Genomic DNA, 12,491 nt, shown 5'->3' with positions numbered 1-12,491 from the left:
ACATTAAAGATTAAAAATGTTAGTGCAATTAACAAAAATTAGTATTCAGTGAAGAAGCATATTTCAGTTTTAAGATGGATGATACATCAATCAGTGGCCAGATAAGGACCAAATTCAGGTATCCTTTATTCAGTTGATGGATTTATTAAAAGTAAGTTAAAATGAAACACTTTATTTGAAGAAACTTTGACAAACCAGTATGTAACATGTGGACAAAAGATAGCCCATGTCCTTAGAAACCGTGGAGGAAACCGAGGCCTGAGTGACTTGCCAAGGACTCTCAGAAGGTCAGCTGAGCGCCTGGGGAAGGCAGTGTTGTCGGGGAGTGGGCAGGCTGCGCCAGGAGCCTGAATGGGAGTGGGCGGGCCTGAAGTCACTTTAAGATACAAGAGCATTTGTGGCTGGGGACAGGGACATCGAGGGTGTGCAGTGGGGTCAGAATTCGCTCTCAGCGTCCCCGTGGCGTCTTGCTGTCTGCTCATTTACAGGTGGATGGCAAGCATTCCAGCGAGGCCGCCTTGATCCTCCACAGGAAGGGGTTTGACTGCCGCTTCTCTAGCAGAGACACCGGGCTGCTGTGTTCCACAACCCAGGGAAAGGTGAGCCGAAGGCCTGTTCTTCCTGTTGGTCTAGTGTGATTTGAGGTGCTTGCATTGTGCAGATGATCCTGACGAGGAGATGTCCATTGCCTTTCTGTGGACTCCGTCAGCTCACCTTCAGGTTTGCTCCAGTTTTCCCTCTTACGGAAGCCTGTCCAGTGTTCAGTCTCTTCTCCTTGTCGACATCAAACTGCCCCGGCAGACGGGTGCATGCTTGAAGACAGGGCCTCCTCGAGTCTTAGGCTTTCCGTTTCTAGCCCACAAAGCGGCTTCTTCCCACCCCCTCTATTCCCACCTCTCAGACGGCTCAGGTATGATCCAGTTCAGCGAAGGCAACCCCATGTCCTGCGGGGGCCAAGTAACTGCAGTGGGGGCTTCCCTGGTGGCTCAGTCAGTAAAGAATCCGCCTGCAGTGCAGGAAACCCGGCTTTGATCCCTGGATGGGGAAGACCCCCTGGAGGAGGGCATGGCAACCCACTCCAGAATGCTTGCCTGGAAAATACCATGGACAGAGGAGCCTGACAGGCTATAGTCTGTGGGGTCACAAAGAGTTGGACACGACTGAGCGACCAGCACACACACAAAGCGGGTGCAGGCTTGCAGTAGGGGTGGCGGGGACGTGAGACTGGCCGGCGGGGTGAGTCGGCTGAGGCCCGCAGGGCAGCTGGACTCCGTCCCAGGCCGTTGTCTCCCAGGGCCGGATCTTCTGATTAAGAGGGTGTGCATGAGTCCACCCTGTGCAGCCCAGCGGGTCCTCAGGCTGAGTACTGACCGCCAGCTGCACCTTCCAATATCTCTTCAAGCTGGCCTTGCTGGTGGTCCTCGTCAGCCACTCTTGGAGGGAAGGGAACCTCCAGCCTTACGCCTCTGGCTCCGACAGGCTGGGGCTGTCTGCAGCATGCCGGCAGGCCTCCCACACCAGGTCAGCTAGCTGACCCACTCTTGAAGACCTCGTAGACATGGTGTCAGACAGACTCAAGGGAGTCCATTCTGTCCTACACAGTTGGCATGTGCATAGCAGAGGCTCCAGAAAGAGGGGAGAATGAGGCGGTGGAGAGGCCTGAAGCTGCTTGGGGCGACGTGTCCATTCCTTCTGCCCACGCTGCATGTCATTGGCGCTCGAGGGAGCACGGATCTTTGTTATTGGTTTCACTGTTCTTACTCTCTCCCTTCTCAGTGAGGATCTGAGACACTTGGGTATGAACGTTTGTACTCAGACACTAAGGTGTTGAGTCTTAAGGGGGTTACACGACCCAGAGAGACAGATGAGAAGAACTGCCAGAAGTGAGAGTAGTTTTTTCCAAATAGCCTTCCTACCCTGTTAAGTGACTCCCTTACATGAGGGCCTTCCTGGGGGGCCTGGGGCCTGTCTCCCAGCTTCTCTGGTTCAGGAGGATGGTGGAGAAGCACCCCTGTTGGGGTGAATACTGACTGAAAGAGGATGTGGCTGTGTTTAAAGCTCTTGGTCTGAGGAGTCCTTTCTTTCATTGAGAAAGGCCCTTGCATACGATACGTTGTTAAGCAGCTGAGAGGGGTCCAGAAGACAGCCTTCTCCTGTTCCTGGGTTCCAGTTTCCCTTCAGAGTTGTCTCTGTGTTCAAGTGTGTGGAGGTGGACTTAATCTGCCTCCCCTGCCCCTGCTTTTTCACTAAAAGACAATTTCAAACATACTTCTCGCTTTTTCTCGCACTGAGTATATAGATGCACGACTTACCTGTCTTCAGAGCTGCTGCATACATGTAGTTTTTATCTCGCTTTAGATACAGGTCCAGAAGCTTTTCAGCACGTTCGCTGTTGTGAGTATCACACCTTCCTCATTGTCGCTGCTGCATTCCCCGCCAGACACCCGAAACGTCAGTGAGATCAACTTGAGGCCCATGGAAATCAGCACATTCCGAATCCACTTGAGGTGAACCTGGTTTCAGATTTGGATTGGAAAGCATTGGCTTTTATATACTTCTTGGTTTTACGTGCAATAAGAAGCACATTATTTTAGCTTCTGGCTACTGTGAGGACATGAATTCTGTGATTCTTTTTCTTAAACCAGTACAGTAGGAGAGAAAAAAAGCCATGCTACAAACTAGTGTTTTGCTTAAGTTCCTTCCATGCACTACTATCATCAGTATGAATTGATGCAACAAACGAAGAAATGTCTAAAGACAGCCTCTCAACAGATTGTATCTCAGGTTAAATGTTAACTAATTATATCTATGTTGGGGGTTGTAAAGAGATTGTTCTCAGTGTTCATGTTGCTGACCCTTTGTTAGTTTTACAAAAATACCCATTTTTACCAAAATGGAATAAAAAGCTGGTGGGTAATAGCTAATGGCCAAAATGGTTGCAATCATTCATACGTGTTAGAAGAACTTTATGTGTTGAAATATGTGGAAAAGTGCAATCCATCAGTCCTGATAATATATATCGTTGCTTTTACATGTTTTTCTACCACTTGACCCCTCCCTTCCTACCCTTTGTAAGTATTTCCAGAAATACCAGATTTTGAATCATTCAATAGTAGACAAAGAGGCATATTTTCATTACTTGACAATGTGGGATAGGTGCAATTTATTCCATTGTCACTTAGCTGGGAGAAGCGATTCCATAGGTACCATGACCTCTTCTGGGTACCACAAGGTGTCTTTTTACACAGCTCATTTGAATACAGATGTTCTGAGAAGGGGTTTTCTATTTTAAAATGATCATATCAGAATAAATGTGCCTTATTTTTTATAAGTCTTGTTAAATCTTTTGGTGTCCATATTACTGTTGGGGGAAGATGGGGAGTGGCTGGGGGAGCGGCGGGTACTTTCTATGACACATAAATTATTACTGTTGGGGGAAGATGGGGAGTGGCTGGGGGAGCGGCGGGTACTTTCCATGACGCATAAATTGTATAACTTTTGCCTGACAATGCTGGCCACGTGCTGATCTGTCCATTAAATGTGTGCTGATGTTACTCTAAACATTTTGACTATTTGAATGTACTGAGATGTCAGAAAACAAAACAAGGAAGAAAAATATTGTTAATTAAAATATGCTGCTGCCAAGGAGACTGCAACTTGAAGCTAGGATTTTGTAACAAGCAGAATCCACATACTGTTTTCATTTCACAAGAGTTCACCATTTTGAAGAGAGAATGCTTTAAAATAGGCCGTTTTGAAACCCACTTATATGTAACTCATCGTAATTTATCGTATTAGAGAATATGTTTGTTGAGTGAACTTCAGACGTTTGTACGTGCTAACCTCAAAGTGAAGTTCTCAACCCATGTGCCATTACAGTACTTTTGATAAAATTTATTTGGGATCATTGTTAACTTGACATTAAAATAAAACCAACAGTTAGAGTATTCCATTTTAGCATGGAAAGGATTCTTGACTATGTGCACTGCTGAAAATTCTCTGTGTTAACTAGTAGGTTTAGTATTATCTGACTTTAAACTTCCATTTTACCTCCTGCCATTCCAACATCTTCATACAGAAATAAAACATCAGTTCTGTTTTATCATGTAGCCTAGTTATCATCTGTATTTCCAGTCAAGATGCAGCTCCTTAGATTATTGTTCCATTAAGTTCACAAACTTCTTTCGCCTTTAATCATTAAGGAAATAATACTAGTGTTGATGAAGATATTACAAGAGAGTAATTTCTTGCAATAAACATGTACTGTAAGTTTCCTTCCTTGTTTTGGGGGGATAAACAACTAAAACAAAAAACAAACTTACTTTCTGTGAACATCTACAGACGTTAGGATTGCCAGACACAAATCCCAGGAATAAGATCAGTATTTTCATTGCATCTTAAGTGTAAAACCTTCCTATAGGAGTTCACTGTGTTCTGTGGTTCAAGTGGTTGTACCTAATTGTTCTGGAATCTCTGATCAGTTGAAATAAAAACTCTTGATGCAATAACAGCAGTCTTGCCACCCCTGGTTTCTGAGGTGGGTCTGTCCTGTGCTCCGTCGGGGTCTTACTCAGTGTGTGTGGTCACCAGCTGCTCACAGGTAAAGCAGAAATTCTCTTTCACCAGCAAGTTTCTGCTTTTTATTTTTAGAATAAATCATCAGGGAAATGAAGAGAGGATGCTTTTGCTTTGGGTTGTGGTCAAGAACTGATTAAATAATTTAGTGTCCCTGGCACACGCTACAAACCGTGCACTTCAGTTGTGATCTCAGTGGCGTATTTGTTTGCTTAGGTTTTATTACATTCAGTATCGCAGATGTTCAGTTGACCAAGTAGTTCATGACTTTCTCTCTGTCTTTTTTAAAATTTAATTTGGGGTTATAACTGCAGTGTTTGAGAACTTAGCATCCTTGTTTTCTGCAAATACTGATTAAAACAAAATGCTGTAAAACGTGTTGTAAAACATTGTAATTACCTTCCCATGTCTTTGTTGTATTTGTGCTGAAATGTTTCCACATTCCTTTGTCGGGAAGAAAATCTTTGTTTTCATTTTGATTATGTTGCTTTCCTTGAAATCAATAGGTTTTGATATTTTCTCTTGGAAGATTTTATATCTTTTTGGGAATATGTAATATAAGATATCTAATAAAAGATAAATCTTACCATGTCTGTGGTCCTCTAGAGCAGTTCTTAAATCTGATTTTGTAAGCAAGATACAGTAAATGTTTCGGTGGGTAGAGTGGAGGAATAAGGGCTTGTTTTGTCTTCTGTCATGAGTGAATTGCTCCTTCAGTCCATTTCCGTTGGGTTGGCCAAAAAGTTTATTCATTTTTTCCTCTAAGGTGGTTCTAGTAGCGCTTTATCTTCATCTAGTTGTCTTTATCTTCAAAACAATTTTGTTAGATTGTGTTGTGACTACTGTCATATCAGCATCTATTAAAATCAATTGGTGATTGTTGTGTAGCCATTTTAGTAATGAAGATGGAAGAAAAAGCAACATGTTTGGCATATTATGCTTTATTCAAGAAAGGTAAAGATGCAGCTGAAACACACACAGAATATCTATGCGGTGTGTGAAGAAGGTGTGGTGACTGAGCTGACTTTTCTAAAGTGGTTTGCGAAGTTTCATGCTGGTTGTTTCTTGCTGGACAATATTGCACGGCCATGTACACCAGTTGACGCTGATAACCATCAAGTGGAGGCGTCGAGAGCAGTCAGCGTGTGCCGCAGGGAGGCAGCTGCAGCGCTCAGAATGCCCAGACCACGCACTGAGAAGCACTCGTGCCAGCTCGCTTATGTCAATCGCTGTGATGTCTGAGTTCCTCGTAAGCAAAGAGAAAAACCTTCTTGACCATCTTTCCACATGCAATTCTCCAGTGAAAGGTAATAAAAATGTTCTGTTTTTAAAACAAATCGTATTGGGTGATGAAAAATAGATACTGTACAGTGATGTGGAAGGGAAGAGATTGTGAGGCAAGCAAAATGAACCACCACCAATCACACCTGAAGGCCAGTCTTCATCCAGAGAAGCTGATGTTTTATATGTGGTGGGATTGGAGTCCTCTTGATGAGCTCTTGCTGCAGTATGATTAATTCCAACAAGTACTGCTCCCAGTTAGACCAGCTGAAAGCAGCACTCAAGGAAAAGCATCTGGAATTGGTCAGCAGAAAACGCATCATCTCCCCCCAGGATTGCACAAGACGAGTTTCTCTGATGACCAGGCAAAAACTGTTACAGCTGGGCCGGGAAGTTCTGATTCATCCAGGTATTTCTCCAGACCTTTGGATTTCCATTTATTTTTGTCTTTACAGAATTCTCCTAATGGAAAAAATTTCAGTTCCCTGGAAAACCATAAACACACTTAAAACAGTTGTTTGCTCAAAAAGATAAAAAGTTTTGGGAAGATGAGATTATGAAGTTGCCTGGAAAATAGCAGAACGTAGTAGGGTAAAACAGCGGTGAGTACGTTGTTCAATAAAGTTCTTGATGAAAACGAAAAATGGGTCTTTATTTGTACTTTAAAACCAAAGGAACTTTTTGGCCAACCCACTAGCAGGCGAGTGGCAGGCGGGGGTGGTGGTGAACCCACGTCTGGGTTTGGGGGCAGCTTTGAGTTTGGGGTTCAGGAGCCTTCCCAGCAACACTTGTGCCTGGGGACCTTCTGGCCCGGTAAGGAGGGGAGGTCGTGGCCACAGTCCAGCACTCCAAGATGAGATGCGAGGGAGCCAAGATGTGACACAGAAGGTCCGTGCGAGCGGGTGCGGAAGGTAAGGCGTGCTGGAAGGGTGGGGGTCTGAAGACGTTTTCCAGCCTGCCGGCCAGGCCAGCACACAGCTTAGTGGCTTTAGGGGAATTTCCTCAAAGCCAGGAAGTGGGGGAGGGAAAGGGATACATATTCTGGAGATACATATGTGTTAGCCAGGCAAAGAATACACACTAACTAGGAAGTTTATACTTGTTTTGGGTGACTGACAACGTGAAGAGACTAATCAATTTATAATATATATACACTGAGCTGTAAAACCCTAGAGAAATATGAATAAAAATACTAATTTAATCATCAGATGATTAAAATTTTTTGGCTCCATATTATTTGATTATCAACATGCCAAACCGTTTGAAAGTTAAAAACGGGTAAAGAAAAATGCAGTTTAGATGGGCATATGCTTGCATTACTCCTGCAAAGCTGTGATGTGAAACCAACTAAGGGCAATTGCGACTGTAAATGGTTCCAGGCGTGGCTGCAGAGCGGCTGTAGTGGGTGAGGCCCCTGCAGTGTACATCGGCTTGAGCAAAAATAAGTGATTTGTTGTCCCCAGTACAACGTCAAGGGTGGACAGAACTCCAAATACAGCTGTAGCCAACCATAGGGTGATGTCGTCCGGGATGTGGTTTGTTCTCTTTTTTGCTTTCCTCTGAGTTCTCATCTCAGGCAAGGGCTGCACGTGTAATGGCAAGAGGGCTCCCGGCAGAGCCAGCCCTGCACCCAGCTGGCTTCCTGACCCCACTGGTAAGAGCACCTTCATTCAGACTTTCAGCAAAGGTCCCGGCATCGACAGTACTGGCGGTCATCTTGCTAATATCCTAGTGACGATGACTAGGGGTAGAGTTAAGTTCAACTGAGTCACGTGGGCAAAACATGTGAGAAATAGCCCACCCTTAACCCCCCTACCCCATAGAAACAGCAGAGAAAAGGGAGTTGGATACTAGGGTGCTTTGGATCCTAAGTAAGCAAAATACAGTAAGAAATACACTGCTGAGAAGAAACAAATGTGCAGACTTTAGAAAGCACACTTAGCTTTAATTTCAGGAAAGGTTCCATGGAAGAGAGAGGCTTGAAATAGTGCCTAAAAGATACATTCAACTTCAGCAGGTAGAAATAATATGCATGTTCTCCATAAAAGCCAGAATAAGGAAAGACGTAACAGCAAGCCTGAAGAACTGAAAATGGTTCCTTCTGTTGAGCGACTGATCTGATCTGTCCAGTAAAACGTTGCTGTGGTAACAGCAGGGTTCTTTCTACGTGTGCTGTCCCGTGTGGTGGCCACTAGCCACGTGTGGTCCACCAACGTTGAGGTGTGCTGCGTGCAAGTAAGGAACTGAATAGCTCATTTGAGTTGAAAAGCAACGTGTGTCTACAGTATTAACACTGGTCTAGAGCACGTGGTAATGTCTAAGACACCGGTAGGAAAAACAACTAAAAATCCACGCCGTTTGCATTTTTCGTTGATTGGGCACCTTGGGCTACAGTCCTGCCACTCGGTGTGGCCCTCAAGCCGGGAGCATGGGCACAGCTGGGAACTTGTCAGGATGCAGAGTCTCAGGCCCACCCCCACACCCGCTGAGTCACAGGCCACGTTTCCGCAAGACCCCTCCCCAGAGGGTTAACATGCGTGCTAAAGCATTGGCCCAGAACATTTGTCAGAAGCAAAGTCTCGCACGCCTGTTAGAAGGTCTGTTATCAAAAAGGTAAGAAGAAGTGTTGGCAAGGACGTGGAGAGAAGGGAAGCTTCATACGCTGTTACTGCTGTTCTTCGGGCTCGGCCCTGTCCCTTCTGCTCCAGTGTTTCTGCTTTCACGCCTTCCTGTAGCAGGCTCCTTGTTACTCTGCTCCGGTTCACTGTCGCTTTCTCAAGAATCCCCCTGGACCAGCCAGTTTACACTAGTCCTACGCCTACTTCCTCAGCGAGTATTTATTACCCTGCTGCTTTTCTTCTTAACAGAGCCAAGTGTGAAATGCCAGTGTGCCTTCCCCAGTGGAATGTAAGCGCTGCTGAGGGCAGGGACCCTAGCTGTTTGTGCAACTTTGTATTTCCACACTTGGAGCAGCAGGCCTTCAGCAGATGTGTGTTCAATAAATTGGTGAAAATGTTTATCACCGTTGAATGTTGAGAGACAATTGCAATTTTCAGAATAGGAGGCTGAGAAGTCCTTTACATCTTAATTGTATCGAAAAATATTTGTTCATGGTATTTTCCTGCTCAAAAAACCCTCAATAAGTTCCCATTACCCGAAATTAAAGCATAAATGTTTCAAGCTGCATTCCTAATTTCCCTCAAGGATGTGACCTTATGGAAGATATTATACTTGCTTCACAACCAGCCACTGGCCCTCTGGCTTCTTTGCTAATAAAATACTGATTTTCTTCACATATCAGATAGTCATGAGCCTCAGGAGGTGGGTTGTAGTTGGTCTAAATCAGTCACGATTTCTTTCTATAGCCTTGATGACTGATTTAAGAATTAGTTTGTGACAGTTTTGGCCATCGAACTGTCAGGAGGAGTCAGCTGGGGCCTTGCAGGGAGCATCCCTCCGTCTTCAGAAGGGCAGAGCGCCTCACCCTCATGCAGCCCCGTTCACAGGCAGCTTTGTGGAGTGTTGATGCTGGACCTGCCGCAGCCATTTCGCAGCCCTGCAGAGACAAGCCTGAGGAGCAAATGAAAACGAGCAGAGCCTGGTGCGTCCCTGTTGGTGCTGAGCTGCTGAGTGAGCCAAGTCCCACCTTTTCGTTACATGAAGTCATGACACGTTAGTATTTCAGCCCCTCAGAGTTCAGTGTTAGGTCACAAAGAACCTAAGGCGTTTAAACGGATGCTCTTCACGGCTGCCTCGGCACCTGACGCTGTTTAGAGTGGTGCGCGTGGGCTTGCCTGGCTCAGGTTGTCAGGGCAGTTTCTCAGAACACAGCCTCTTACTCTGTCCCTGTTGCTCCCACCGCCTTGCACATTTGCTCAGAATATTTAATAAAACTGTTCTTAATGATATTGCGTAGGCACTTTTTTCAAGTATAAGATGAAAAGATAACAAAGGCAAGATGAATGCAGGATGTGTGTCCCAGCAACATGCCCGAAGGGCGCAGAGCCCCTTTGGCCCAGCCCTGAGCGCCAGCCTAGTGCGGCTCGGCCTCTGTGCGGGGAGGTGAGCCCGACGGGTGGGCAGAGCCTGCCCTGGGGGTGGGGTAGGTGCCGGGCCGGCCCTCTGTGAAGCGCCCAGCTACCTCTTCAGCTGCTGAAAGAGTTTTTGCAGGAGATTTCTCTCATTGGAGGGCCGTAAGTGAATTTCTGAATCTCCAAACCAGGCGAAGAAAGGCAGCTGTGACGTAGTTTTCAAGCGCAGATTTTAAGGGTCTTCGTGGAGCCGAGCGTTCTTGGCCCCCATGCCCTGTGTAGCTTTCCAAATCTTGACTCACCATTGTAGTCTTGGGGCCCATTTTCTGATCCCAAATCTAAATGGCAATGCTAGCAAGCAAGATCGGAGAAGGTAATGGCACCCCACTCCAGTACTCTTGCCTGGAAAATCCCATGGACGGAGGAGCCTGGTAGGCTGCAGTCCATGGGGTCACTAAGAGTCGGGCATGACTGAGCAACTTCATTTTCACTTTTCACTTTCATGCATTGGAGAAGGAAATGGCAACCCACTCCAGTGTTCTTGCCTGGAGAATCCCAGGGATGGGGGAGCCTCATGGGCTGCCGTCTATGGGGTCGCACAGAGTTGGACACGACTGAAGCAACTTAGCAGCAGCAGCAGCAAGATGAGTCTCTAGGGTCTGGATGTATGAAACACTTTTACTAAAACCAAATGGAGCTTCATTGGTTGGCTTTCAAAGTATGATCTGAAGTTGCAGGGAGGCCTTTGTTTTCATCCAAAACTCGCCCCCCGCCCCCCTCCCCGGATCAGATCAGAGCACTTGCCTTCCTTGTGATGGATGTCCTAGTCAAATGCAGGATTGAAATCATCTTGGGATGGCTGTATGGAAGGGAGTTTTTAAAAAAAGCAATTTGACTCATTTGTTTATTTTGTCTTCCTAAATGGATTTTTAAAGCACAGTTAATATGATTAGTTTGAAGTTTAAATCTATTAAGGACAATCTACAGATTCCTCTTCACTGAATGCATGGATGCCCTTTAATAGAGCCTGATGGCAATTGGTTTTAGATTTTGCATTGAGTTCCAATAAACGTTAGTGGGAGTTGGCATTTGATCAGGATGCCTGCTCTGCGCTCTGGGGGAGTGGGGTTTTAATCATCTTGCTCTCCTGTCTGGTGAGGGAGAGAGATCCTGCCTGGAGTTACGGTGCCGTAAGTTATGGTACCTCACATCTGGTGGCACAGGTAAGGTCAGAGGCCAGAGGCCCCTTAGTGCGGGCAGCACAGACGTGAGGTACGCAGAGCCCAGGGGAAGGGGACGTGGCTTCCGTCTGGAGTACCGAGGGGAGGGTGGGCGTGAGCTGAGCGGGAGGATGGAAGTGTATCACCAGCTAGACGTGGGAGGCGGTGACCCCAGCACACACGCAAAACAAGAAAGCTCGTGTCTGGGGCAAGTGTGGTGAGGGGAAGTCACTGGAAGTTAGGCTGGACATGTTTTTGTATAATTCAAAGGCTCGCCCTGCTCTGTATTTAAGACTTTGAACCTACAGAAGGAAACGGAGATCCGGTGGTATCCATGTGCATATTGGCTGGTGAGCACAGCTAAGAAGGTGGAAGGAAAGAAGTGTGAGTGCCATTTTCAGGAAACCTTAATAATTGTCAGTCATTGTGAAGAAAAGGAAATGTGCATCCAAATTAATTTTTTTCGCTGTAGCCATGTGATGTTTGATCAGGGCAGTTATGAAATGTAAGTTTCTTGTGTGTGAGACCGTTGCCTGCAGTGCCCTACAGTGGTTCTATCTGTGAAATAGCAGCCTCACCCCCAAGCTTGGGCAGAACCGTGGTCCAGGGGACCGAGTCACCGGCCCCTGTTGTTAGTCCACCGTTGGTCTGCTCCGGGGCTGTCTCTGGGGGTCAGCTTGTCAGCTATAAACTCGGGAGTACCTGTCACCCAGCTAAGAATCAAAGAACTCATGAGACACGTTATTAAAATACTTTGAACTTTAAAGGGGTCTAATATTTTCAAGTTTAGCAGAACCTTGTCGTATGCGGTTTTCTTGGGCCTGTCTCACTGCAGTGTCGTGATGAGGGTTTGTAAGTCAGTAAACCTATGTAAGGTGAAGGCTAGCCATTTAGCCTGAGCCCACCTTTTTGGAGATGAGTGGTGAGTGAGGTTCCAACAGTTGTAGCCCCAGTTCTTTCAGCTTCAACAGTATGACCAAAGCGGAGCCCTTTGGGGACATTTCGGCTTAGAAGGGAACACAAGGGGCAAGAGGCCACAGGCACAAATGCCTGGCCCTTGAAACTGTGCACCTGGCTTCATTAAAGTCTCCGGAAATAGACCATGAAATGAAAGCTTTTCAGTATTTAAACAGAAAGCACCTATCCGAGCACCTGGCATCACAGAGCCAGGGGGCTGCAGGAGCTCCAACCTTGCCAAAGTTCCAAGTAGAAGGCAAGCCGTCTGTCTCGGGCCTGAGACTGTGGTGTGGCCATCTGTGGGGCTGTGACAGGCAGCCACCTGGCGACACGCGCAGGGCTGCAGGGGCTCGTGGCAGCCAGCAGATAATGTCGGGGCAAGGGGAAGTAAAGCAGCGCTGAATGTTGACTCCTTTTCCTCTTCCTT

The 12,491-nt window shown here is 46.3% G+C and overlaps 1 protein-coding gene across 2 annotated transcripts in view; it reads left to right on the top strand.

Moving 5' to 3' along the window:
- Positions 1–5,164, top strand: part of MAN2A1 (mannosidase alpha class 2A member 1) — a 208,032-nt gene extending 202,868 nt beyond the window's left edge. For both annotated transcript variants that reach the window (XM_044947248.2, XM_025292149.3), the window contains 2 exons: positions 489–599; positions 2,359–5,164. In XM_044947248.2, the coding sequence (XP_044803183.2) occupies positions 489–599; positions 2,359–2,511 (264 nt within the window). In that variant the 3' untranslated portion in view covers positions 2,512–5,164. The remainder of the gene's footprint in view (positions 1–488; positions 600–2,358) is intronic.
- Positions 5,165–12,491: the final 7,327 nt, after the last annotated feature.

The sequence above is a fragment of the Bubalus bubalis genome, chromosome 9 (genome assembly GCF_019923935.1).
Source record: "Bubalus bubalis isolate 160015118507 breed Murrah chromosome 9, NDDB_SH_1, whole genome shotgun sequence".
Classification (NCBI taxonomy): domain Eukaryota; kingdom Metazoa; phylum Chordata; class Mammalia; order Artiodactyla; family Bovidae; genus Bubalus; species Bubalus bubalis.
This window is presented reverse-complemented; position numbering and strand designations above follow the sequence as displayed.